Below are 26135 nucleotides of genomic sequence, written 5' to 3'. Positions count from 1 at the left end.
ACTTAACCAGTCTGCACTAAAAACCACACTCTAATCTGCCAACGAAACCAGATACCAATGACTCTATTTATGGCCAAAAGGAATGATAGAGACTATGCTACTGCTTGCCTCCAGAACCAAAGCCAAGTGTCCTCTCCAACCATCACCATAGATACATCTTCAGGAAAATGTTCTCCACTACAAACCAAATTCAAAAAATTGGAAAAAGCAACTGTTACACCAGGTGCACAAATATCAACATAAAAACACAGAGAAATCAAAAAGCAAGGATATGTGACACATCCAAAGGAACACAGTAATTCTTCAGCAACAAATCCCAATCAAAAAGGAATTCTCAAAATCCTGGAAAAATGATCCAAAATATTGATACTAAGGAAGCTCAGTGAGAGAGAAGAGAATTCTGAAAGACAATACAAAGAAACAGAAAAATAATTGAGGAAATGAATGAGGAATCTACCAAAGAGATAGGTATCATAAAATAGAGCTAAATTCTGGAACTACAGAATTCATTTAATGAAATACAAAATACTTTTGAAAGCTTCAACAATAGACTAGATCAAGCAGAAGAATCCCAGAACTTGAAGATGTTTTGAAGATCTTTTAAAATAACCTAGTCAGACAAAAATAGAGAAAAAATAATAAACATGAATGACTAAAGCTTTCATGGCATATGGGACACTATAAAGTGGCCAAATATATGAATTTTCAGTGTCCCAGAAGGCAAAGATAAAATGAAAGGGTTAGAAAGCCTATTTAACAAAATAATAGGTGAAAACTTCCCAAGTCTAGCAAGGGATTTATATATCCATATACAGGAGGCTCCAAGATCCCCACATGGATATAATTCAAAAAGATTTTTTTTCCATGGCACATTGTAGTCAAACTCAAAAGTCAAAGACAAAGTGAAAATTCTAAAAGCAGAGAAAAAACATCTAGTCACCTATAAAAGAAACCCCATCAGACCTAACAGCAGATTTCTCAGCAGAAATCTTATAGTTCAGGAGAGAATGAGATGATATATTCAACATGCTTAAAGAAAAAAAAAAAACCTGCCACCCAAGAATACTACATCCAGTAAAATTATCCTTCATAAATAAAAGAGAAATAAAGTCTTTCCCAAACAAGCAAAAGCTGAGGAAATTAATCACCAGTAGATGGGCCGTACAGAAAATACTAAAAGGAGTCTTATACCGGGAAGTGAAGAGCAATATCTACTGTCATGAAAACACAAGAAAATATAAAAACTACTGGTGAGTAAACACACAAACAAGAAAGAGGAAAGACTGAAATGTTACCACTACCGAATACCATGAAACCATAATGATAAAAAGTACCAGAGAAAGGAAGGAACAAAGGATATACAGAACAACCAGAAGTCAATCAATAAAGTTAGGAATAAGCCTTCACATATCAATAATGTTGAATGTAAACATGTTAAACTTTCCATTTGAAAGGTACAGACTGGGCAAATAGACAAATGTGACCTAATTATATGCTGCCTACAAGAAACGCATCTCACCTGTGAAGACACGTATAAACTGAAAATAAAGGAATGTAAAAAGATACTACATGCAAATGGAAACCAAAAGCAAGCAAGAATAGCCATACTTACATCAGATAAAACAGACTTTATGTCAAAAGCAGTAAGAAGAAACGAAGGTTATTCTATGATGATAAATCAGTTCAGCCAAAGGATATATCGATTCTAAACATGTATATACCTAACACTGGAGCACACAGATATATAAAGCCAATACTATTAGATCTAAAGGGAGAGACTCCGGTGCAATAGCAGTTGAGGACTTCAGCCACCCCACTCAGCGTTAGACAGATATCTAGAAAGAAAATTGGATTTAAACTGCACGTTAGACCAAATGGACCTAAGAGATATTTACAGAACATTTCATCCAACAGCTACAGAATACACATTCTTCTCATCAGCAAACAGAATATTCTCCAAGCTAGACCACATGTTAAGACACAAAACAAGTCTCAACACATTTTTAAAAGTCGAAATAATATCAGGAATCTTCTCAGACCACAATGGAATAAAACTAGAAATCAACAACAAAAGGAAGTTTGGAAACTACAAATACGTGGAAATTAGGCAGTATGATTATGAATGACTTGGGTAAAGGAAGAAATTAAGGAAATTTTTACAATTCTTGAAACAAATGAAAATTGAAACCCAACATACCAAAACCCATGGGATACAATAAAAGCAGTACTAAGAGGAAAGTTTATAGCAATACACACCTATACCAAAAAAGTAGAAAGACTTTAAAAGAATCTAACAATGTACCTCAAGGAACTAGAAAAGCAAGAACAAACCAAACCCCAAATTAATAGAGGGAAATAATAAATAGCAGAGCCTAACTAAATAGAGACTTAAAAAAACAAGAAAAAGCGTCAACAAAACAAAAGGTTGGTTTATGGAAAAGATAAAATCAATAAGGTACTTGCTAGACTAACCAAGAAAAAAAAGAAAGATGGTCTTAAATAAAATCAGAAATGAAAAAGGAAACATTGCAACTGATAATACAGAAATACAAAAGATCATCAGAAACTATTGTGTACAACTATACACTAACTAGAAAACCTAGAGGAAATGGATAGATTACAGGACACATACAACCTACCAAGACTGAATCAGAAAGAACTAGGAAACCTGATCAAATCAGTAGTAACAAGATCAAAGCAATAATAAAAAGTCTTCCAACAAAGAAAAATTCAGGACCAGATGGCTTCACTGCTGAATTCTACCAAACTTTTAAAGAACTAACACCAGTTCTCAAACTATTCCAAAAATTGAAAAGGATGGGAATTCTCCCTAATTCATTCTACAAGGCCAGCATTATTCTGATACCAAAACCAGACAAGGACAAGGACACACACAAAAAAACTACAGAACATATGGACATAGATGCAAAAATCCTCAACAGAATACTAGCAAACTGAATTCAACAGCACATTAAAAAAAAAAAAAAATACACCATGATCAAGTGGGATTTATCCCAGGAATGCAAGACTAGCTCAATATAGACAAATCAATAAACATGATACATACATCACATCAACAGAATGAAGGACAAAAACCATATGATCATTTTAGTAGATACAGAAAAATAATCCGATAAAATTCAGCATCTCCTCCGAATTAAAAAACTCAACCAACTAGGCATAGAAGGAACATATCTCAACATAAAAAGGCTGTATATGACAGACTTACAGTTAACACCACACTGAATCGAAAAAAGCTGGAAGCCTTTCCCTTGAGAACTGGAACAAGACAAGGACGCACGCTTTTCACCACTCCTATTCAACATGGTACTGGAAGTTCTACCCAGAGCAATCAGGCAAGAGAAAGAAGTAAAAAGTATCCAAACTGGAAAAGAAGTCGTATTTTCCTTGGCTGATGTTATGATCTTATATCTAGAAAAACTTAAAGACTCTACAAAAAAAAAAAAAAAAAAACCTCAGATCTGATAAATTCATTAAAAGTTGCAGGATACAAAATCAACATACAAAAAAAATAGCATTTCTATACATCAATAATGAATTAGCTGAGAGAGAAATCAGGAAGGCAATCCCATTTACAATAGCTACAAAAAATAAAACACCTAGGAATAAATTTAGCCAAAGAGGTGAAAGACCTCTATAAGGAAAAGTATGAAACCGATCAAAGAAATTGAAGAGGAGACAAATGGAAAGAGACCTCATGCTCATGGATGGGAAAAATTATTATTTTTAAAATGGCCATACTACCCCAAGCAATCTACAGATTCAGTGCAATCCCCATCAAAATACCAACATCATTTTTCACAGAAGTAGAAAGAACAATCTTAAAATTTATGTGGAGCCAAAAAGAACCCAAATGCCAAAGCAATCCTAAGCAAAAAGAATATAGCTAATATAATAACTAAAACAGCATGGCATAAAAACAGACACAGAGACCAATGGAACAGAATAGAGAATTCAGAAATAAATCCATATATTTACAGCCAACTGATTTTCAATAAAGTTGCCAAGAACCTACAATAAACGGTGCTGGGAAAACTGGGTATCCACATGCAGAAGAATGAAACTGTACCTCTATCTCACTATATTAAAGAAAATCAAGATAGGCCAGACATGGGGCTCATGCCTGTAATCCTAGCACTTTGGGAGGCCAAGGCAGGTGGATTGCCTGAGCTCAGGAGTTCAAGACCAGCCTGGGCAACATGGCAAAACCCCACCTATACTAAAATACAAAAAATTAGCTTGACGTGGTAGGCGTGCCTGTAGTCCCAGCTGCTTGGAAGGCTGAGGCATGAGAATCGCTTGAGCACAGGAGGCAGAAATTGCAATGAGCCAAGATAGCACCACTGCACTCCACCCTGGTTGACACAGTGAGACTCAGTCTCAAAAAGAAAAAAAAAAAAAAATCAAGATGGATTATAAAGACTTAAATGTAAGACCTGAAACAATAGAACTACTAGAAGAAAACATAGGGAAAACACTTCAGGATATTGGTTTAGGCAAAGATTTTATGGCTGGCCAAGAACTGAAAAGCACAGACAACAAGAACAAATAGATAAACTAGACTATACTAAACTAAAAAGCTTCTGCATGCCAAAACTTTTTGAATGGGAAGTATTTGCAAACTATTTATCTGATAAGGGAATAATATGTAGAATGTATACAAGGAACTCGAACAACTCAACAGTAGAAAAGACAAAATATTAAAAAGTAGGCAAACACAGACTGGGCAATGTGCCAAAACTGTCTCTACAAAGAAATACAAAAAAATTAACTGGGCATGGTGGTGTACTACTGTAGTCCCAGCTACTTGGTAGGGCTGAGATGAGAGGATCACTGAGCCCTGAGCGGTGATTACACCACTGTACTCCAGCCTGAGTGATAGAGTGAGATCCTGTCTCAAAAAAAAAAAGTAGGCAAAGACCATGAATAGACATTTCACGAAAGAAGACATACAAATGGCCAACAGGTATGTGAAAAACTGCTCAACATGTCTAATAACCACAGTGAGATATCATCTTAACCCAGTTAGAATGGATATTATTAAACAAAACATGCTGGCAAGGATGTGGAGAAAAGAGAACTCTTATACACTGTTGGTGGAAATGTAAATTAGTCCAGTCACTATGGAAAACAGTAAGATTTCTCAAAAAAAAAAAAAAACACATAGAATTACCATTGATCTGGCAGTCTCATTATTGGGTATTGATCCAAAGAAAAACAGTGTATCAAAGGAATAACTGCAGTCACATTATTGCAGCACTATTCACAGTAGCCAAGATATGGAATCAACCTGTCTATTAACGAACAAATAGAGTTTTTAAAAATGTAGTATATACACAATTGAATACTATTTGTCCATAAGGAAATGTCATTCACATCAACATTATGTTAAACAAGCCAGGCACAAAAGATAAATTTCACATGTTCCCACTTATATGTAGGTGCTAAAACAGTATCATGGAGGTAGAGAGTAGAATGATAAATAACCAGAGGCTGGAAAGTGATTGGGTGTGAGGGGGGAATGAAGAAAGGTTGCTTGATGGATACAAGCATAAAGTTAGATACAAGGTATAAGTTCCATTGTTCGATACCTGACTATTGTCACCTTACAAATTATTGTATATTTCAAGCAGCTAGAAGAGAGAACTTAAAATGTTCCCAGCACATAGAAATGATGACTACAAGGTGATGGATACCCCAGATACCCTGACTTGATCATAACACATTCTATGCAGGCATCAAAATATCACATATACCCCATAAATATGTAAAATATTATGTATCAGTAAGAAAAATTGCATGTTTTCATTCAATTTCCACAGACCCCTCAGGTAGCTGTTTTTGTGTTTTATCCCATTTACAACTAATGCAAGTGGATTAGTTTAAGTGCTCACTCTTTCACACAGGAAGCAGAGTTTTTTTCTGGCTTAATTTTAAAGAATAAAACATTACAGATAAATTGAAGTTCTCCTATAGTGCCTTTTCCAATCCCATTGCATCCCACAGGCAACCTCTTTAACAAACTTCATATGGATCTGGTCCATATTTTTATACTGAGCCAATACAGTTTAGAGGTTTGGAGTGTAAGCTCTGGATTCATACTGCCAGGAATACCTTTACAAGTTACTTATCCTCTCTGTGCCTCTCTTGGTACTTACCTAATAAGGTTGATAGCAAGGATTGAGATAATTTTTATAAAACATGCGGGATAGTAGCTAACATTTAGAATAAGAAGCACTCTGTATTTTGACTCTTGTTATTCTTATTACAACTGTACTATATATTTTATATGGGTTTTAAAAAATTCACAGAGGGGTGATTCTATGAAGTTTTGGTTCAACATTAGCATCTCAAGCTCTTCATAATCCTTTTTCCTATTTGTTATTGAGCCATATATTTTTAAATGTTTGATCTCCAGTGACAGATACAGTACCTAGCACATAATAGATAGTCTAGGAAATTTAAACTGAAATATATGTGTCATTGACTGGTTTTGTTAACCTCTTAATAATCTGTTTATTTCCCCACAGCTGTATTCTGTACAGGTGGAAGAGATGGCAACATTATGGTCTGGGATACCAGGTGCAACAAAAAAGGTTATCTAGATCTATTTTAATTTTGAGAGATTTGGGATTACCCTGTACTTAATTTTGAGTGAATGAGTTAGTGATTTCATCTGATTACCACCAGGGGGCATGTACTCATAATTCCCCATTTCTGCTCACTGTTCCAGATCTCAGGATCTTCACTGAGTGTCCTGAGTGATAAATACATGAGTGTCACTGTTACAAGTATTACACTCATGTATTTATCTCATATTGTCTTCTGAATTATAATGCCATTTACCCACATTATTGATGGACTTAAAAATATTAATACGCAGCCTCACTGATAAATGTCTTTATTTTGGTTTTTAAGAATTTATTTTATTTTATTATTATTATTTTTTTTTTTTTTTGAGATGGAGTCTCTGTCACCCAGGCTGGAGTGCAGTGGCATGAACTTGGCTCACTGCACTCCCCACCCGCTGGGTTCCAGCAATTCCTCTAGCTCAGCCTCCTGAGTAGCTGGGATTACAGGCACCGCCACCATGCCTGGCTAATTTTTGTATTTTTTTAATAGAAATGGGGTTTCACTATGTTGGCCAGGCTGGTCTCAAACTCCTGACCTCAAGTGATCTGCCCACCCCGGCCTCCCAAAGTGCTGAAATTACAGGCGTGAGTCACCAGGCCCAGCCTGATTTTAAAGAATTAGATTGAATTAAACATAAGCTCATGGTTGTCTCATGATGCCATTAAGCAGACGATGATTATCTCACTGTTCACTTTTAGTTAATTTATTAAAATTTTTTTGTGTGTCTGCATTTTAAAAAATTGATAACAGTTCTACATATTTTCAGGGGTATATGTGATATCTTGATACATATATAGAACATGAAATGATCAAATCAGGGTAATTGGGATATCCATCACCTCAAACATTTATCTTTTCTTTGTGTTGGGAACATTACAATTCTTCTCTTCTGGTTTTTTGTTTCTTGTTTTTTTTTTTTTTGGAGACGGAGTCTTACTCTGTCACCCAGGCTGGAGTGCAGTGGCATGATCTCATCTCGCTGCAACCTCCGCTTCCCGGGTTCAAGTAATTCTCCTACCTCAGCCTCTCGAGTAGCTGGGATTACAGGTGCATGCCACCACGCCCGGCTAGTTATGTATTTTTAGTACAGACAGGATTTCACCATGTTGGCCAGGCTGATCTGGAACTGACCTCAGGCAATCTGCCTGCCTCGGCCTCCCATTATTCTAGCTATTTTGAAATAAATAATAAAATTATTTAGAAAAATTTTAATAAACCTTATTTTGTAGAGCAGTTTTAGGTTCACAGCAAAACTGAGCAGAAAGTACAGAGAGTTCCCATATAGCCCCTGCCCTGCCCACACACAGACTTCCCCACTGACAACATCCTATGCCTGAGTGGTACATTTATTATAATCAGTTAACCTATGTCAACACATGCTGTCACTCAGAGTTTATAATTTACATCAGTGTTATATATTCTTAGTATTACACATTCTGTGGATATTGACAAATATGTAATGACATGCGTCCACCATTGTAGCATCATACACAATAGTTTCACTACTCTAGAAATCCTCTGTGCTCCAGTTATTCATCCCTAACTCCCTCTAAGCCCTGGCAACCACTGATCTTATTACTTCCCCCAGTCACATTTCCTCCATGTCATTTTATGGCTTTATCAAGCTCATTTCTTTCCAGTGCTGAATAATATTCCATTGTCTGGATGAACCAAAGTTTATCCATTCACCTACTGAAGGACATCTTGGTTGTTTCCAAGTTTTGGCAATTATTAAAGCTGTTATAAACATCTCTCCCTTTTTATACATTATAGTCTCACCATGGGAGATGTAGTACAGCTGGCTCTGCTGGCTTCTAATTTCACCAACTTGGTCAAAAATTACTTAATATTGAAGTTTTATGTACACATGTTATATTCAGCATGTAAGAATCCTGAAACCTAAATTTCCTTGGAATATCTTTCAGATGGGTTTTATAGGCAAGTGAATCAAATCAGTGGAGCTCACAATACCTCAGACAAGCAAACCCCTTCAAAACCCAAGAAGAAACAGAATTCAAAAGGACTTGCTCCTTCTGTGGTAAGGTTTTACAGATGTATACATGTGTGCAGATCTTATCTGTAGGATAGAATAAATGGGAGGCTATTGATTAAGTGAATGAGAATCTTCATGATTCTCATTTGATATCAGTGGTTTATTGCTTATTCAGTACCTACATTTGTGGTTCTCAAATTCTAATTTTTAGTTATTCTGAATTATAATGCCATTTACCTATATTATTGATGGAATTAAAATATTATATGTAGCCTCGTTGATAAATATCTTTAAATTTATTTTGGTTTTAAAGAATTAGATTGAATTAAACATAAGATGTTGTCTCATGCCATTAAGCAGAAAGTGATTTTTTTTTTTACAATTTCAATATCTACATTTTTAAAAATTGATAACATAATGTTACATATTTTGGGGGGTACACTATGTATAATGATCAAATCAGGGTAATTGAGATAGCCATCACTTCAAATACTGTGTGCATCAGAGTTGCCTGAGGCACATGTTAAAAATTCACCTTACTCATCCCTAAAAATCTCTCTACACACACAGACACAAACACACACATACACACAAACACACCCCTATAGTGGAATTCATTAGGAAAAGTGGGGGAGGAGTACTTTGAAGAAGCATATTAAGTACTGTGATGCAGTTTTCTAAGGGGAAAGAATACCTGTTGTTTTCGTAATACAAACTACAGAAAAATATGTTTTTTGTTTTGAGACAGAGTCTCGCTCTGTCACCCAGGCTGGAGTGCAGTGGCGCAATCTTGGCTCACTGCAAGCTCCGCCTCCCGGGTTCACGCCATTCTCCTGCCTCAGCCTCCCGAGTAGCTGGGACTACAGGTGCCCGCCACCACGCCCAGCTAATTTTTTGTATTTTTAGTAGAGACGGGGTTTCACCGTGTTAGCCAGGATGGTCTCAATCTCCTGACCTCGTGAGCCTCCCAAAGTGCTGGGATTGCCAATGTGAGCCACTACGCCTGGCCAGCTTATTTTTAAGCATTTGACAAAATATTGTTAAATATATTGAGAAACACATGGGTAGAACATAGTACCACTCTAATAACTTACAGTCAGAGCTCAAACAATGCCCATAATATATCCTTTTTCTTTAAAAAATTGCCCTTTTTCTCACTTTAATGTAATTTTTTTTTCATATTCCTGGTGTGTAGGGTACAAGTTAATATTTTGGGGGAAGTATGACTGCTAAGACATTAAGACTTAAAACTATACACCGTGAACAGGACACAAGCGTGAATGGAAGCAGATAGTAGAGGCCATATGAAGTTAAAACGAGTAGCATTTCAGACATTTAATCTGGTTCTGAGCCAAGATAACTTGTTAAGTAATAGCAATTAGGAGGTACGACTCCACTGGGCCTCTTTTTCAGGGCATGAAATAATCTTTTATTCATAATTCTTTTGATACTCCTATATGATAATCTAGGTAGACAGCAACATTTTAGAGATTAAACTGGCACAAGAAAGTTAAATAAGTTTCCTAAGGATACCCACAGCATATTAGTAGGGCTGAGTCTAAGTAGATACAGTAGGCTCAGACAAGCAAAATCTTTTAGTCACCAGTTTGTTTTTTGAGTATAAGTTGAAATATTAACACTGTATACTAAAACTTAATGATCCTTGCTAAAATTACCTCTTGGTCAGCATATATATCTGATTGAGATTATTAGACAAGACTTCATCTAAGTCAGTCTAGGGAGAAAAGTCGTTTTTTAGCACCTTGTTCTCTTGATGGTAAAGATTATGATGCCCAAGATAGAATCTTCTTCTTTTTCTTTTCTTGTGCTATCAGGATTTCCAGCAAAGTGTTACTGTGGTCCTCTTTCAAGACGAGAATACCTTAGTCTCAGCAGGAGCTGTGGATGGGTAAGAGTCTATTTCTTTTTTCTTCTGACGAGATCTTTTTTATGAGACTGTGATGAGGCAGTCACATAGTCTCATTATAATTGAATGTGTGTGCTTTCAACTGTCAACATAGCAAGTACCCCAACTGAGGAAAGGAACTATAGATCACATTGGAAAATACCTAGTTGAAGGACTCTTGCTGGATAATTAAATGAAAGAATACATGTGTCACGCTTAGCACATTGTCTAGCACATAAGAGCAGTGGTAGCTGCTGTTGCTATCTTAGAAAAGAAGCTGGCTGGGTAGCTTGCTTGCCTTATGCAACATAATTTAGTCACTAATTCTCATTTTGAAGAGTAAAATTTCTGTTACTTTGGGTTTTGTCTTTTTCAGGTTTAAGAATATCCTAAAAGAAGAAATCTGATTCTGGGGATGTAATTGACATTTCTGGGATTAATCTAACTAGATTGATGATAGTAAGGTCTAATGACTTTTCACATACCTGTCATCCATGATTAGTCTGAATTCTTGGCTTCCAAATAAGTCTGCTCTGTGATGCTTGTTGGTTGTGTTGTAGAATATTAATTCTTTGCAAATGGAGACTCTTTAAGTTTCCTTCCTATTATATCTCTCAAGGCATCCTTCTCTTAAAATTTTTAATTTAAAAGATGATGGCTTACCAAACTAGGATTTCCATTGTGTCCTCTGGGCACTAAAACCCTCTGAACCAAATTCTCAGGCAGGAATGAAGGATTATCTAAAGGTTATTAGTTCTGCTTGTGAATGACTGTGAAAGCTTGCTCTGTTTGTTTCCAAGAATACTGTCATTTCATAGCAGGTCTGTGTTTTCAAGTTGCCTTCATACTAGAAGTAGAGGATTAAGACAATTATCTCAATAGATGAAATGAAAAAATACTTTATTTCACAGAACAATTTGTTTAGATTATTTAAAGAGTTATGTATGGAGATATAACCACAGGGACAGAACTTGCTACTTATGATATCAAAAGATATATGCAGAATATTAAAGGCTTAGGAAGTGTATTTTCTAAAAACAATGGAACAATTACTATCGGCACTCAACCTTCATCTTCCTTTTCCGTTCTCTTAGAGTAAACTCCAGTAACCCATCACTGGGTCAAATCACATCTGTTTCCGTTCTGTCAGAATTATAAGCCTGATATTGGAGACAACAGTATAAGATACTTTAATTTGTTTCCCAATGAAATATCCTTACTGTACCTAGTTAATGTGCCAGAGGAGTTAGATTAAAAGTCATTTCACATTTAGTGTAATTGAAGTTGTTTGGGGTTGGAAGAAGGTCTACAAAATATTTATTTGCCTTGGTTTTTAGGATAATCAAAGTATGGGATTTACGTAAGAATTATACTGCTTATCGACAAGAACCCATAGCATCCAAGTCTTTCCTGTACCCAGGTAGCAGCACTCGAAAACTTGGTAAGCCTTTGTATAGGTCTTTTGGGGGAGATAAGAGTTTTTGTTTAAAAACAAAAAAGGCTAGTTTCCAGTAACATTGATATGAAAAATTCTAATATGTGAAGTTCAAAAGATAAAAACTCAGAAGAATGTTTTTGGTTTGTGTATATTTTGGGGACAAAGAATTCTGATGATGATTCTTATGAAATGATCTATTTTTGTCTCTACATTTTAACCTCAGATCTACTCACCATCATCAGGACATGCTAACTTAAGTTTCCTTTTTCCAGGATATTCAAGTCTGATTTTGGATTCCACTGGCTCTACTTTATTTGCTAATTGCACAGACGATAACATCTACATGTTTAATATGACGGGGTTGAAGACTTCTCCAGGTAAGATATTAGTCATTCAAATTCTCTTACCAGGAAAGCATTATGGGCTTTTTTTGGTGATGATAATTTAATGGGCTTTCTTCTAAACTGAACTTATTAAGCCATATGAGGACTTTGGCATCTTTGATTACATCCAGTGATAATTTCATAAGTGTACATTCCTTGTGATGATTTCATAAGTTAGCTGAATTGTGCTTTACATGGTGACTTTATTTTAATAGAGAGTATCTCCTGAAATTATGCCCTTTGGCCTATATTTAGAATTCTCTCAATTTTTGGTGTAATAAGCTGTGGAGTAGATAAAGTGCTTCTGCTCAGCTTTTTTCCTCTTTAGGGGCTGCTGGTTAAAATTAGGGGGCTGAAATTTTCATACCCCCAAAATAGTTTCAGCCTATCTCAGCCTTCTCCTTAATGTTAGAGGCCCTTTTATTTCTAGATGTTTTCCCCAGCCTCACCTTTTTTTTTCCTCAAAACTTTAAAAATAGAATCTGATACTTAAAACTAATAAATAAATGATAGTTTTAAAAAGAAAACCCAAGTTTCTCAAGCATGCTTTCCTCTTTTTTTTAATCCTCTCCCCTCCCTCTTCCAAATCACCAGCCTCAGGCATGCTTTAAGAGAGTTATTTGGGTTACATTATTTTTAAGAACATCAATTTCTTAAGCAACATCTTAGTAGCCTGGTTATTCCTCATCTATAGATCTTTCAAAAACACTTTGAATTCCATAACCAATCCTCAGAGTTACCCAGTTTCCACTAAAGTAAAAAGTGCTGATAAACAAGAAATCTCAAGTACAGAACTTGTTTTATTTTATTTATAGATAGATAGATATAGATATAGATATAAATTTTTTTTTTTTTTTTTTTTTTTTTTTGAGACGGAGTTTCACTCTGTTGCCCAGGCTGGAGTGCAGTGGTTCGATCTCGGCTCACTGCAACCTCCGCCTCCTGGATTCAAGCAATTCTCCTGCCTCAGCCTCCCAAGTAGCTGGGATTACAGGCACCCGCCACCACGCCTGGCTAATTTTTGTATTTTTAGTAAAGGCAGGGTTTCACCTTGTTGGTCAGGCTGGTCTCGAACTCCTGACCTCATGATCCACCCACCTCAGCCTCCCAAAGTGCTGGGATTACAGGCGTGAGCCACCATGCCCGGCCCAGAACTTGTCATTTTAGCTGAGATCTTACAGAATTTTCCAAAGATCACCCCAAGCAATCTTATTAGGACTTTAGTATCGGTGGCAGCATCATAGTCTGCATTTCTGATACTTTGCACTGGGTCTAGTTTTCTCTAAACAGGAGCAATAGTATTTAGAAAAGGGAAGAGGTGTTTCTTTTGCTATTTTCCTTAATGGAATCTGAGCTTGGAGAACTGCTAATTTAGTTAGTCAAATAAAATAGACTTTTCAACATCTTTCCTTGAAAGATAAAGCCTAATCCTGATTATATTATCAGATGTACAAGAGCTCTTTCTATATAATTTTTGCTACAGTGTGGCACTGAAAAGGTCCTTGAGTTTAGTGTCCTGCTGTCCAACACTTTGCTAATAATTTAGTAAACCTTTTCTGTGCTTCTATTTAATTTCATTTGCGCAGATGGATAGATAGGTAGATAGGTTAATAGATCGATTTGTTCCTTAAAAATTGAATGACAGCTGGCCATGGTGGCTCACACCTATAAACCCAAGCCGAGGCTGGCAGATCACTTGAGCCCAGGAGTTCGAGACCAGCCTGGGCAACATGGTGAAACCCCATCTTGACAAAAAGATGCAAAAAATTAGCTGGATGTGGTGGCATGCACCTGTAGTCCTGCTACTTGGAAGGCTGAGGTAGGAGGATTGTTTGAGCCTGGGAGGTTTGAGTCTTCAGTGAGCCATGATCTTGCCACTGCACTCCAGCCTGGGTGACAGTGTAAGACCCTGTCTCAAAAAAAAAAAAAAAAAACTGAATGACAACTATGTGTGTGTGTGTAACGTCTTGTAATTACTTGTCCTTTTCAAAACTTCTGAATCGATCTTGGATTCGATACTTGATCTACCATGCTTTGTATTATGGTGTTTATATGTTCATAAGGAAGACTTGGTTGGAAGTACTTTAAGAGCCCAGATCACCAAAGCAAGATTAAATTGAGCTCATTAAAGCCAACATACATTTTAGGAGGATTTTCAGCAAGGTTTAAACATTTACAGTGCATATCATACCAGCCTTTCTTAGACCAGCAGAGGGCAATAAATACTTACAGGTGTAGTGGGAAATTCAGGCTAGAGTTTTCCATTCATAGTTGAGAGTTGAGGAAGATTAAAAATTACAGTTTTAGAACAATGTTCAGAATAAAGGAGCTTGTTTATTTTGCAGTGATAATAGGTGTATACAAATTGATTCATATCCTGCCTCACTTTCACAGTAAAAATGTCTGATGTGAGGAGTATTTGCTATGCCTGCATAGCTTTTTCCTTTAAAGCTATAAATACAAAGTTCTTTTCCAGCTTTATTCTAGAAAATGGAAGAGATTCCTGTGAGCACTTATGGAAAGCTGTTAAGTCCCCTACTAATACTTTTCTCTCTGGAGTGTGATTGTTTTTTCCTGCCTAAAGGTATCCTTAAATTCTCCAATAATTGAGATTTTTCTCTTGTATTTCCTAGTAGTGTTCTGATGTCAGAGGCCTCAGGTTTTGACCTTCTTAGGATAGAAGAACCTGTTAAGAACATATGCTAGATTGGGTTACCTGCCCTTTTGCCATTGAGAGTGAGAAGGCTAAACCTAATCTAGTGCCTTACATATAAACAGTTTACCCCACTAGCTCTTCCACCATTCAGCCTACTTAAAGTGCTGGATTAAAATGATTCTCACATCCCACATAAGCTATTAGTAAGTTTTAACCAGAACTCAAATGATACTTTTCACTGATTTTTTTTTTCCTTTTCATGGAACAAATATTTGAGGATCTACTCTGTTCAAAGCACTATAAAGTCTAGTGAGGAAAAAGTAAGATATAAAATTTATCCTCAAGAGGCCTGAAGTCTAGGGGGAAATTAGATGAATATATTATGCAGTGGAAAAAATCCTACCCTGGGCTGGAGAGAGAGGGTCTTATAAAGGCATTTTACTGCAAGTTGGACATTGGCTGGATTCTTTTTTTAAGGAATGTTTTCCCTCCAATTTTTTTCTCTTGATATCGCCATTTTCATACCAAGTACTCAGACTGATTTCATGAGATTGGATCTAATATAAAGCTTCCTTCTAGGGTTTTGTTTTTCTGCCAATGTCTAGTTCCCTTGTATTTGATGAATAAAGCTAGATCATCTGCTTCAATAGGCAATACAGTGATAAAACTTGTTAGAATATATATGCTGTCTATATCCATTTGACCACTAGAAATAATAGGAGCCAAGTAATTTGGTTTTTTTCCTCTGGCAGTGGCTATTTTCAATGGACACCAGAACTCTACCTTTTATGTAAAATCCAGCCTTAGTCCAGATGACCAGTTTTTAGTTAGTGGCTCAAGTGATGAAGCTGCCTACATATGGAAGGTAAGTTGCTAAACTTCACCCACAAGTGTTAGACTGAAGTTTTCTTGCAAATATTTGTTCTGTCCAATATGAGATAAGTTTAATGTAACCACATGCTATACTATTCCTGCATCAGATATTTAGTAAAGGTTGCTCTTGGCTCTTAATATAGCTGAAACCTTACTCTACTACAGAATGTATGACACTTTCAGGGCCATAGCTTGTCAGAAATTGACAATTCGTATCCTCTGTTTCAAAAATTATTAGGAAATTGAGAATTCAGAGGGTGATAAGAACCTTAACTACTTTGTCCTGCATCCTGGAAAACATGCTATACTGACTTTCTGCCCTATGTTTTCAAACTCTCTTTCAGAATACAGTATTTTGATCCCTAGGATCCTGTGCTTGAATCACCCATGGAGCCTTGCACAAAACAGAAACTCAAAAATATTTTTATGATTAATTTATTCTTTATTCTCTCCTTACAAGTAGGTGATCTTCAGGCCACTAAAGTAGATATGGCTGCTTTATCAGATTTTTATATATTTAATAGCATTATTTGCTAATCTTTTTTTTTTTTTTTTTTTTTTTGAGATGGAGTCTCACTCTGTCGCACAGGCTGGAGTGCAGTGGCACAATCTTGGCTCACTGCAAGCTCCGCCTCCCGGGTTCACGCCATTCTCCTGCCTCAGCCTCCCGAATAACTGGGACTACAGGTGCCTGCCACCACACCCGGCTAATTTTTTTTGTATTTTTAGTAGAGACGGGGTTTCACCATGTTAGCCAGGATGGTCTCGATCTCCTGACCTCGTGATCCGCCCAACTTGGCCACCCAAAGTGCTGGGATTACAGGCATGAGCCACCATGCCTGGCCAATAATCTTTTAAATAACTTTTTTAATAACAGTAGTTCTAAAGTGTCTACTGTAAGCTAAGAAATTTAAAGCTGTCCATTTGAAGTCCAGTGGAGAAAATAAAAATGTTAGACAACAGGTAGCACTTGCTTATTACTGAAAAATGTCTCTTGAAGGAATAATTAATTATGGAAATGTTCTGGGAATTCAGAGAATGATCATTAAGGCATTGTTTACCCATGACTAAGAATTAATTATCTTCTAGATTTCCCTGTAACTTCATAAATGTCTTTGACATTGGTGAATTGAATGATTAGAGTTCACATATTTTGGGTTTTGAAGTCATAATGTCTAAAACTTCATAGATCCCATAGTTCTGATAGTATCAAATCCCTTCTCAAGAGAAAGTTATATCATTTTTTATCCTGCCAAGCTCTAGAAAGTAATATTGCTAATTTTTTTTAGGACAGGGGTAAAACCTGTTTAGTATGAAGCATAATTCTTCAGCTTAATTTCTTCCAATCCTGAGGGAAGTACAAAAGAAAAGTGATTTCTATATAACGAGTTGCGAAAATGCAACACTACTTTATTAAAATTTTACTAACAATATCCTAAATAGTCACAGGGTGGAGATATTGCTCTATCCCAGATGCTTCTGTTGGGCCTGCCTTTTTCTACAAGCATATTTCTTTCTTTTGTTATATTTTTAAATGCCTATAAAGTATATACTTGACTTCCATCACAAGATGGAGTTTCCTCTTTATAATATTCTTCTTACTTGAGATTTTAACTTTAACAATGTTATGTCGCTGGCACTAATGCTCTGTCTTATATTTAAAATTTTCAGTTTCAAATTTGGTCTTAATGCTTATTTTGCTACCTTTTTCCTTTCTTCTTTGCTCACTGTCTTGCCTATGTTTCCTTCTCCACTTTGGCTCCCACCTTAACTAGAGGATTTTATTCCTACCACAGGTCTGTATCTTTTAAAGTTTGTTTCTTGTTAAAAAAAAAAAAATTTTTTTTTCCAACATCACAAAAAGCATATAAGAATAATTCAAAAAATACTTATGTATTGATCATTCTTGTTAAATTATTCTTAATTAAGTTTTAATTATATGTACATAATTATGTATACAATTACATGTGTTGTATAGTTTCTTGATAGTTTTAAAATTCTTAATAAATTTTTAAATTATATATATACATAATTATGTGTACAATTATATATTATGTGTATCTGTGTAAAGTTTTCTTGACAAATGTTAAAGTTCCTTCCTCTTCTCTAGTGCAAAGGCCTTTTTAAAATTTTGTTTCAGGGAATGAAGGTTGTGGGAATACTTGCCTTTAAAGATATACACTAAATATAGTTGGCCGTTGTTTCTAAGCCATTTTCAGACAACCAATCAGTGGCTACCACATACATGGGTTACCCTTTTTTAATTCCTAGGCTAGGTCACATGTCAGTGTTGAATGACGTGGTTCAGACGTGATGTTCTTCTGCCTGTCCACACATAACTCGGTGTACAGGCTCTGATATTTGAGATCCTGGCAAGCTCGCACCTCCTAAATTTGAATTTGCCTAGTGAGGTGGCTCAGTTTCTCTTTTCCATGATTAAAAAAAGGAAGAGTGGTATTTTAAGAGCAATTCCATTCAAGCTGAGTATCCAGGCTGTTAGATTGCTCTTCTACGTGTTCAAAAAGTCAGAATTCTCTTAAGTATTGGAATTTTTTCTATGCTAAAAAGCCAAAAGCCCATGGGCACAAGAAAACAAAATAGAAGGGAGTTTTGTATCTTAAGACAGAAGAGAATGGCCTCTTAATCCTCACTACTGCCCAGCAAAGGAGAAATATAATATATTCGGACTGATATTGAGGCCCAAGACTTAAAAAGATTTAATATTATACCTTTTCTTTTTAATTTCCTAACTATTGCCTCACCCCCACCCCATCCTCTTTTCTCTGGTTTGTTTCTGATATAGCCACTGAATAGCATCGAAGTGGTTATAAATAAACTGATTTGGCATAGTCATTCTACCACTGACTGGTGAAACGTTGAGCCTGACACTTTAGGAAGTGTAAATGATCTCATGGCAGAAATAAAGATTAGACTTGGTTTCCAACTGGGCAGAGAAGAGATTTTGTGAGGAAAAGTGCTGATATTCTTTGTATGTTTCAGTACACAAAATAACTTTATGACATCTGTAGGTTAGAGCCACTTACTTCTAGAGGTACCTTCTTAGTTCTAGGAGATTTAACTTTGGGATTCCTTGTGCCTTGAATTAAAGTCTTTATTTTACAAAAAGTAGAATATGTAAGAGAGGACAGTCTTCTGTGTCTGAGCATCTCCAAAATGCATGGATATAAATGTCTCTTAGACTTAATAGTCGCCTTCCTACTTAAAAGGGAAAGGAAGCTTTAAAAAATGAAGTTACGTAATTATGATAATGTTCTTATAATAATGTAGGGACAATAAATAAAAATTTATTTGAATAAAAATGAAGGATTTAAAAGCCACCTGAATCTCATTAGAAGAAATGAATCTTTCTTGAAGTAGTCATACTATACCCTAGGATAGTCCTAAACTATCAAAGCATAAAAGTTCATAAAAACGTGGTAGACATTAGTTTCTCATTTTAACCCATAACACGCCCTTCCTCCCATTTTTCCTTATTCAGATAGAATTCATATAACATAAAATTCACCATTTTAGTCATTTTAAAGTTTACAATGGAGTAGTTACTATTGTAATCACAGTATTGTACCAACATCACCACTATCTAATTCCCAAACATCATCACACCAGAAAAAAACCCGTGTCCTTTAACAGTCACTCTCTAATCCCCTCTTCCTCCCCATCACCTGCTAAACTACATTCAGTCTCTATGGATTTGCTATTCTAGACATTTCATATAAATGGAATCATACAAAATCAGCATTTTGTGTGTGACGTCTTTTACTTAGCATAATATCGAGGTTCATCCATGTTATAGCATGTGTCAGTACTTACTCCCTTTTATGACTGAATAATATGCCATTGTGCGGATAGACCACATTTTGTTTATTCATTCATCAGTTGATGAACATTTGAGCTGTTTCCATTTTTTGACATGAATAAAGCTGCTGTGAACATTTGTGTATAAGTTCTTGTTTAACATAGGTTTTTAATTCTCCTGGGAGTGTAGGAACAGAATTCTATTCCTAAGAATAGAATTGCTGGGTCATATAATTGTTTAACTTTCTGAGGAAACTTCCCCCCACTTTTAATGCTATGTAAAGTGCCTGGCTTAGACTTTTACTGTCGTCATTGATACCTTGTTAACGTATTCCAAAATGTTTTCCTAATGGGTCTCTTTCTTTTTTCTCTGAAACCCTATAGATAAATGCAAAAATGTGCATATATTCTATTGGTGGGTATTTAGGGGGTTTTTTGAAACTTATTTTAACCCTTGGTGTACACATTTAGGTTCTCCTAGGTATTATAATACAGAAACTGAGAAAGGACCAATATCATGAAATTAAAAGCTATAGGCAATAAGCAGGGTGAATCAATGGAAGACAATAATGTGTTTCTACCAGGGATGCTCAGTAGGACTTGAGGATTTCCTCTCCCTTCTAATTTGCTGCTACCAGACCTGTTTGGACCTTGGGTGAAGAGAAACTTAATCGACTGGGGCCATCCCAAACAGAGGAGGAAAGGAAAATTTCTGTGACTACTGGGATAGTTAGAGACGATCTTCAAAGTCTTTTCTAAAATATGTTACGTTGTGAAAGAATGAATTATCTCTGTGCCATTGTAGGAGTAGGCAGTAAGTGAGATTCCTGTAGATGTGGAAAAAGCTTCCTTTCTGATAAATTTTAATTAACTCTGCAAGACAAGTTAGACTCCGCTCTTTGTCTTCTTTTGCTTTTTTAATTATTGCATATGTACCATTTAAGCCAAGAGAGGAGTATTAATGATTGAGTTGAATAACCTTGTCAGTCAGTGTGTCAGATCTCTTAACCATAATCTGGGGAATCTATTAAGTTTACTTAGTCATTCTCACAAATAATCATTCCAGAGTCACCTCCACTTTCTTCATACAAATGAGCCATGATTCAGAGCCTCAGGAAAATGAAAAGAGAATAACTTCTCTCAGCCCCAACCTCCTTGCTCTTTTGAAACACACATGCTAATAATAGTTATGTGTGTTTGTACTCGTTATTGTGCTGATTAATTCCCATGGCCTATGAAAGAGATTGACATCTCTTGAATGAGTCAGCTGTATGATGCTGTCAAATGTATATAACTGGTGGCATCTGATGATGGGAAAATATGATTCTTAGTCACATGTACAGGACAGTACAATGTAACCCTTCTTTCTGCATTAAAATATATTAAAATGTGAGTGACACTTACTTGAAAATTCAAAACTTCTCTCAGAAAATTAACTAAAATATAGTTTTAGAGGAAAAAAATGTTTTTCAGAAAGGATACCAAAGTGCCATGTAAAATATAGTTTATACCCCTTCAGAATGAAGGTTATCCAACTCAAAATGAAGGAGTATAACTTTGGGTTTTGTAAAAGTTAGTGACCAGCTCTGTTGGGACAAGAGGACGGTCTTCTTTTGGAAGGAAGACCATCATCTTGTCCCAAGAGAGCTGGTAGCATGTTTCAGAAATCTTCAGGTTTCACAGTTAGTGTTCCTAGAAGTAGCTGACTAGGGATCTGAAGATGTCTATGCTGTGTAAAAACAGGACTGAGTTGTCGAGTTGACTACTTAAGGATGGATAACATCCTTCCAGAAAGTTTACCACCTAAGGAATAAGGGACAATGCCAGTCTTGAATTTTAGTCAAAATATATATGGCTAGGTTGTCCTGATAGGAAATAAGAACTATCCTTGTGTGTAAGCTCATGTTATTTACTTATTTTGACTGTTTTCATTGTGTTTTCTCAGATTAGTAACAGAAATATTTCATTGCCCATTGGAAATCTTTTTTTTTTTTTTTCCCAACTATAGCTAGGCAGGTCTAGTGGCCTTTGGTAACAATCCTAAAGCTCTCTAAGACACACTTCTGAATTCAAAGGCCTCTATCTGGGAAATCTAATATTGCTTTGCTGACTTGTTTGTTTTTGATTGCACTAGGTCTCCACACCCTGGCAACCTCCTACTGTGCTCCTGGGTCATTCTCAAGAGGTCACGTCTGTGTGCTGGTGTCCATCTGACTTCACAAAGGTTTGTAAATGAATCTCTATAGTTGGTTTAAAATGTAGATCACAGGTTTATAGGTTTTTCTAAGGTTTGTTTTGAGAATGATATAAATTTTTATGTTTAAGTTGAGATTTTAAAGACCTAAAGGCCATCCAGGATCTATATTCACATTACTCAGGCATATTCTGCTTTTCTCTACCCATACCATAATGGTATTATGCCCTGTGAAATAAGGATAGATTTCTGGTTCCCTACAGTTATTTCTTTCCTAAATGTAGGATTAAGTTGTTAATTAAAATTTTCTACTAAAATCTAAGATAAAAATACAATCTAAGGTGAGAACTAGTCTTTTTTACTTTTTAGATATTATCAATGTAGTATATTAAAGGTAACATCTTGACAGCCCAATTTGGGTTTTCACATATGGCTAACAAAATGGTAACTGTGAAGTCTTAACATGTTAGGTTATCTATTGCTTAAACTATGTAAGTAGGTCTGAAATGTTTTAGATACTTCAGAAAGAAGAAAATATGCCCACCTTTTAATTTTTTTATAGTGACACTTTAAGAAACAAAAAAACCCTAAAATGTAGAAAGGCCAGAAACATTAAAAACTATGTATCTATTGGAATTTCATATAATAGTAGCTCAAGTTCCAGTCATTCTCCCAAACCCCATTGCCTCTGGTCTTTGAGTTATTCTGGGTTCTACAGGAAATCTTATTTCTGTGGAGGTCTCCCCTTTCACGTATGACGTTTTGAGGTTTTGTTGCCTATTGTTCCCTTCTGTTTTTTTATCTTCCAGAAACTTCTCATGGTCTGGTCTATTTGTGGCATCCCTGCTAGCTTCCAGTATTGCTGTGGATTTCTCTCCTTATTGTTACCATTTCTGTGCTCAACTTCATGGCAGACCTTTACTTTTTTTTAAGTCATTACTTTAGTCACCCAAAATTACATATTAATGATATTTTTTCCTCTGAGATTCCATGTAATTTCTTTTAACATGGAGGGTTACATCTTCATGGGACTTACTAAGTTGAATGATTTTTGAATTATTCAGTTAATTATGTTATCTTTTTTCAATCGTCATATATTATCCTTACCCCTGTGCATCTCAAACATCATATATTAATTATCCTTATTTCCTGTGCTTAAAGGAAATAGCAGGACTGTTTACCTATACTAATTTATTGGCTACTTTTTTAAGTCTTAAAAATAATTTCATCCCAAGCCTAGAAATGGGAAAGTAGAATATGGTTTGTGTTGTTTTTGTGTTTTTAATGTCTGGCATTTGGAATAGGAGAAAGCTGGGTTTAAATTCTAGCTCTTCCATTTGATTGTGGTTACTTTGGGCAAATAACTTTATTCCCATTTTGCATATGAGATTATTTGAGTACAAAGCTCAATATTGTTAATAAACTATAGAGGAACTGTGAGATTCCAAACATTTCATATTGAACAGTTAAATATGTGTATCTTCTTTTGGCCTCCCAGTAAGGAAAGGAAAAAGCTGCCAGTCTCTTGGGGGCCAAGACTTAAGAGAACGTGTATTCTTTTTTTCTTTCTCTTTAGTGACTGAAATAGAGAAATTATATAAACAAATGCTGGGGAACAGCTCTGGTACCAGTGGCCATTTGCCACAAGCTCTTCAAGCTGGACTTTCTCTGCCATAAAAGGCTTGGGACCAAGATCGAGAATAGTCAGATATTTTTAAAGGGACAAAGGTTATTTTTTAACTTCTTTCAGCCTAGTGAACTTGTTGTTTTCCCAGATTGCTCCTTTACCTATCTGAAAAAGAATCTCAAAAGGAATGGTTTCCTTCTACTTGTCACAGCCTACTAGAGTCATGGGCCAAGTCTGATCTTGCAAATGGTGCCATTACTTTAGCAATGTGGCACAACATGCAGAATTCAGAAGAAAGTTGTAGAAATTGAATGTTGGTAACATATACTGATTGATCATTTAACAGAAGAGTAAAAAGAGTGTCTTAACTACATATTTTGTATTTATACAGAAGATGATAAAGAGCCAGAACTTTAGATTAGATAAGAAATGACCAGTAACAAAAGACATACTAGTAGAATGTATATGAAGAAGAAACTAAAAAGTCAGCTTTGTTGGAAATCTGGAATGATTCCTGAAAGCAAGAAATGGATGTACATGATCTTTAAAATATTATTTTCTATATCCTGTTTATTAGACAAAATAATTATCTAGTCACAAGGCCTTAAGACACACCTATTTTTTAATGTATTTTGAATCTTGATTGAAATTTCTTAATTCCCTTCTTGGTACTCCCTCTTAGATTGCTACCTGTTCTGATGACAATACACTAAAAATCTGGCGCTTGAATAGAGGCTTAGAGGAGAAACCAGGAGGTGATAAACTTTCCACGGTGGGTTGGGCCTCTCAGAAGAAAAAAGAGTCAAGACCTGGCCTAGGTAAGGATATCATATACTTTCCAAGTTTTTTATGGTTTGACTAGTTTAGTCCGACAGTACAGAGTAATAAGCTAGATTTGATCTTGCTTTGGTATGTTTTTAAAGAAAAGCACTATCTTCTTGCCATTCATTCTTTTTGATAAGTATTTCCCAAGCACTACTATGTTTATCATTTACACAAGGTAATACAGTGGTGGATTTATTCAACAAATATTTCTTGAACACCCAGTATGTGCTGGGCCCTGTTCTTAGTTGCTAGGGATTCAGCAATGAACAAAAGAATAAAAAATCCTGAAGATGTAAATAGAGCTAACATATTAGTGTGAGAGGCAATAAACAAGATAAAAAAGTAAAATATATACTGTGTCAAATAACAATAAGGGCTTAGGAATAAAGGAAATAGGAAAGGGAGAAGGGCAAGGGTGAAGTATGCTATCAAAATTTTATATTAGGTGACCAGGGAGGCCTCAATGAAAAGATGGCATTTGAGTAAAGAAAGTGAAGTAGTAAGCCATATAGATATTTTAAAGAAGAATATTCCAGGCAGATAAAAGTACACAGGCCCTAAAGCAGGAGCATGCTTGGCATATTTTCTCTTCCTCAGAGAGGCTAGCATGGCTGGCCCCTAGGGCTGCAGCAGGCAAAGGAAAGGGAGGGAATAGTAGTAGAAAATGAAATTCTGTGAGACTTTGGCTTTTATTTTGATAGACAAAAGTCCACCAGAGGGTTTGGAGCAGAAGAGTATCATAATTTGATTAACTTGATCATTCTTGCTCCTGTGTTGAGGATAAATTGTAAGGGGGTCAGGGTAAAAGCAAAAAGCTACTTTTAAAAAGCCATTGAGATCATCCCGGAAGTGATGATGGTGACTTAGACCAGAGTAGTAGCAGAAGCTATGGTGAGAAGTCATCCAATTTTGGATATATTTACAAGACAGAGCCAACAGAATATGTTGAGGGATCAGATGTGGGGCTATATGGGAGAGTTATCAAGGATAACTTCAGAGATTTTGCTTAAGAAGCTGAAAAGATGGAGTGTCATTAACCTAGATAAATATCCCTGCAGGAAGAGCAAGTTTGGGAGGGAATAGCTGGAGTTCCATTTGGACATGTTGTTTGATATGATTATTAAACACCCAAATGGACATGTCAGGGAGGCATTTAGATGTTTAATTCTGCAGTTCAGGGTTGAAGTTGCAGATGTGAGGTTCATTATCACACAGGGAGAAGATAGCTATAGATAGAAAAAAAATAGGCCTGGTGTCTTGGGGTACCCCGATGTTTAGAGGTTGAGGAGGTGACAAATACCATTAAAGCCTACTGAGCAGCCACAACCAGAGAAGTAAGAGAAAAACTGGGAGAGTGTTACATCCTGGAAGCCAAGTAAATAAGAGGAGAGAGGGATGAATTTGATTTGATGTTTCTGGTATACCAAATAAGGTGAGGCCTAAAAACTGACCAATGGATTAGGCAATCATAGGGGTTATTTGGTGACCTTAATGAGTGTTGTTTTGGTGGTATGGTGGTGGCCTGATTGGTGTCATTCATGTATATGACTTGGGGACTACAAGTATAGACAGTTCTTTCAAGGAGTTTTGTTATAAAGGAAAGAAGAGAAGTGAAGTGGTAGCTGGAGAAAGAAGCAGGGTTGAAGTTTGCTGGGGTTTTTTTAAATAGGAATATAACATTTCACAGTGATTGGCAGGATCGTATAGAGAGGGGGAGATTGATGCAGGGGAATTTGCTGGAGCAATGTTAAGCATGAGGGGATACTATCT

The 26135-nt window shown here is 36.0% G+C and overlaps 1 protein-coding gene across 3 annotated transcripts in view; it reads left to right on the top strand.

Annotated features, from left to right (window-relative positions):
* Window positions 1-26135, top strand: part of DTL (denticleless E3 ubiquitin protein ligase homolog) — a 68419-nt gene that overhangs the window by 20034 nt on the left and 22250 nt on the right. For 2 of the 3 annotated variants that reach the window (XM_525058.7, XM_016938311.2), the window contains exons 6-13: window positions 6552-6617; window positions 8580-8692; window positions 10483-10556; window positions 11891-11994; window positions 12264-12368; window positions 15783-15895; window positions 21854-21943; window positions 24223-24358. In XM_525058.7, coding sequence (XP_525058.3) covers window positions 6552-6617; window positions 8580-8692; window positions 10483-10556; window positions 11891-11994; window positions 12264-12368; window positions 15783-15895; window positions 21854-21943; window positions 24223-24358 — 801 coding nt within the window. The remainder of the gene's footprint in view (window positions 1-6551; window positions 6618-8579; window positions 8693-10482; window positions 10557-11890; window positions 11995-12263; window positions 12369-15782; window positions 15896-21853; window positions 21944-24222; window positions 24359-26135) is intronic. The other variant, XM_063792405.1, reaches the window with a different exon arrangement.

Source organism: Pan troglodytes, chromosome 1 (assembly GCF_028858775.2).
Source record: "Pan troglodytes isolate AG18354 chromosome 1, NHGRI_mPanTro3-v2.0_pri, whole genome shotgun sequence".
Classification (NCBI taxonomy): domain Eukaryota; kingdom Metazoa; phylum Chordata; class Mammalia; order Primates; family Hominidae; genus Pan; species Pan troglodytes.
The sequence above is the reverse complement of the archived record's forward strand: the minus strand, read 5'-3'. Positions and strand labels throughout refer to the sequence as shown.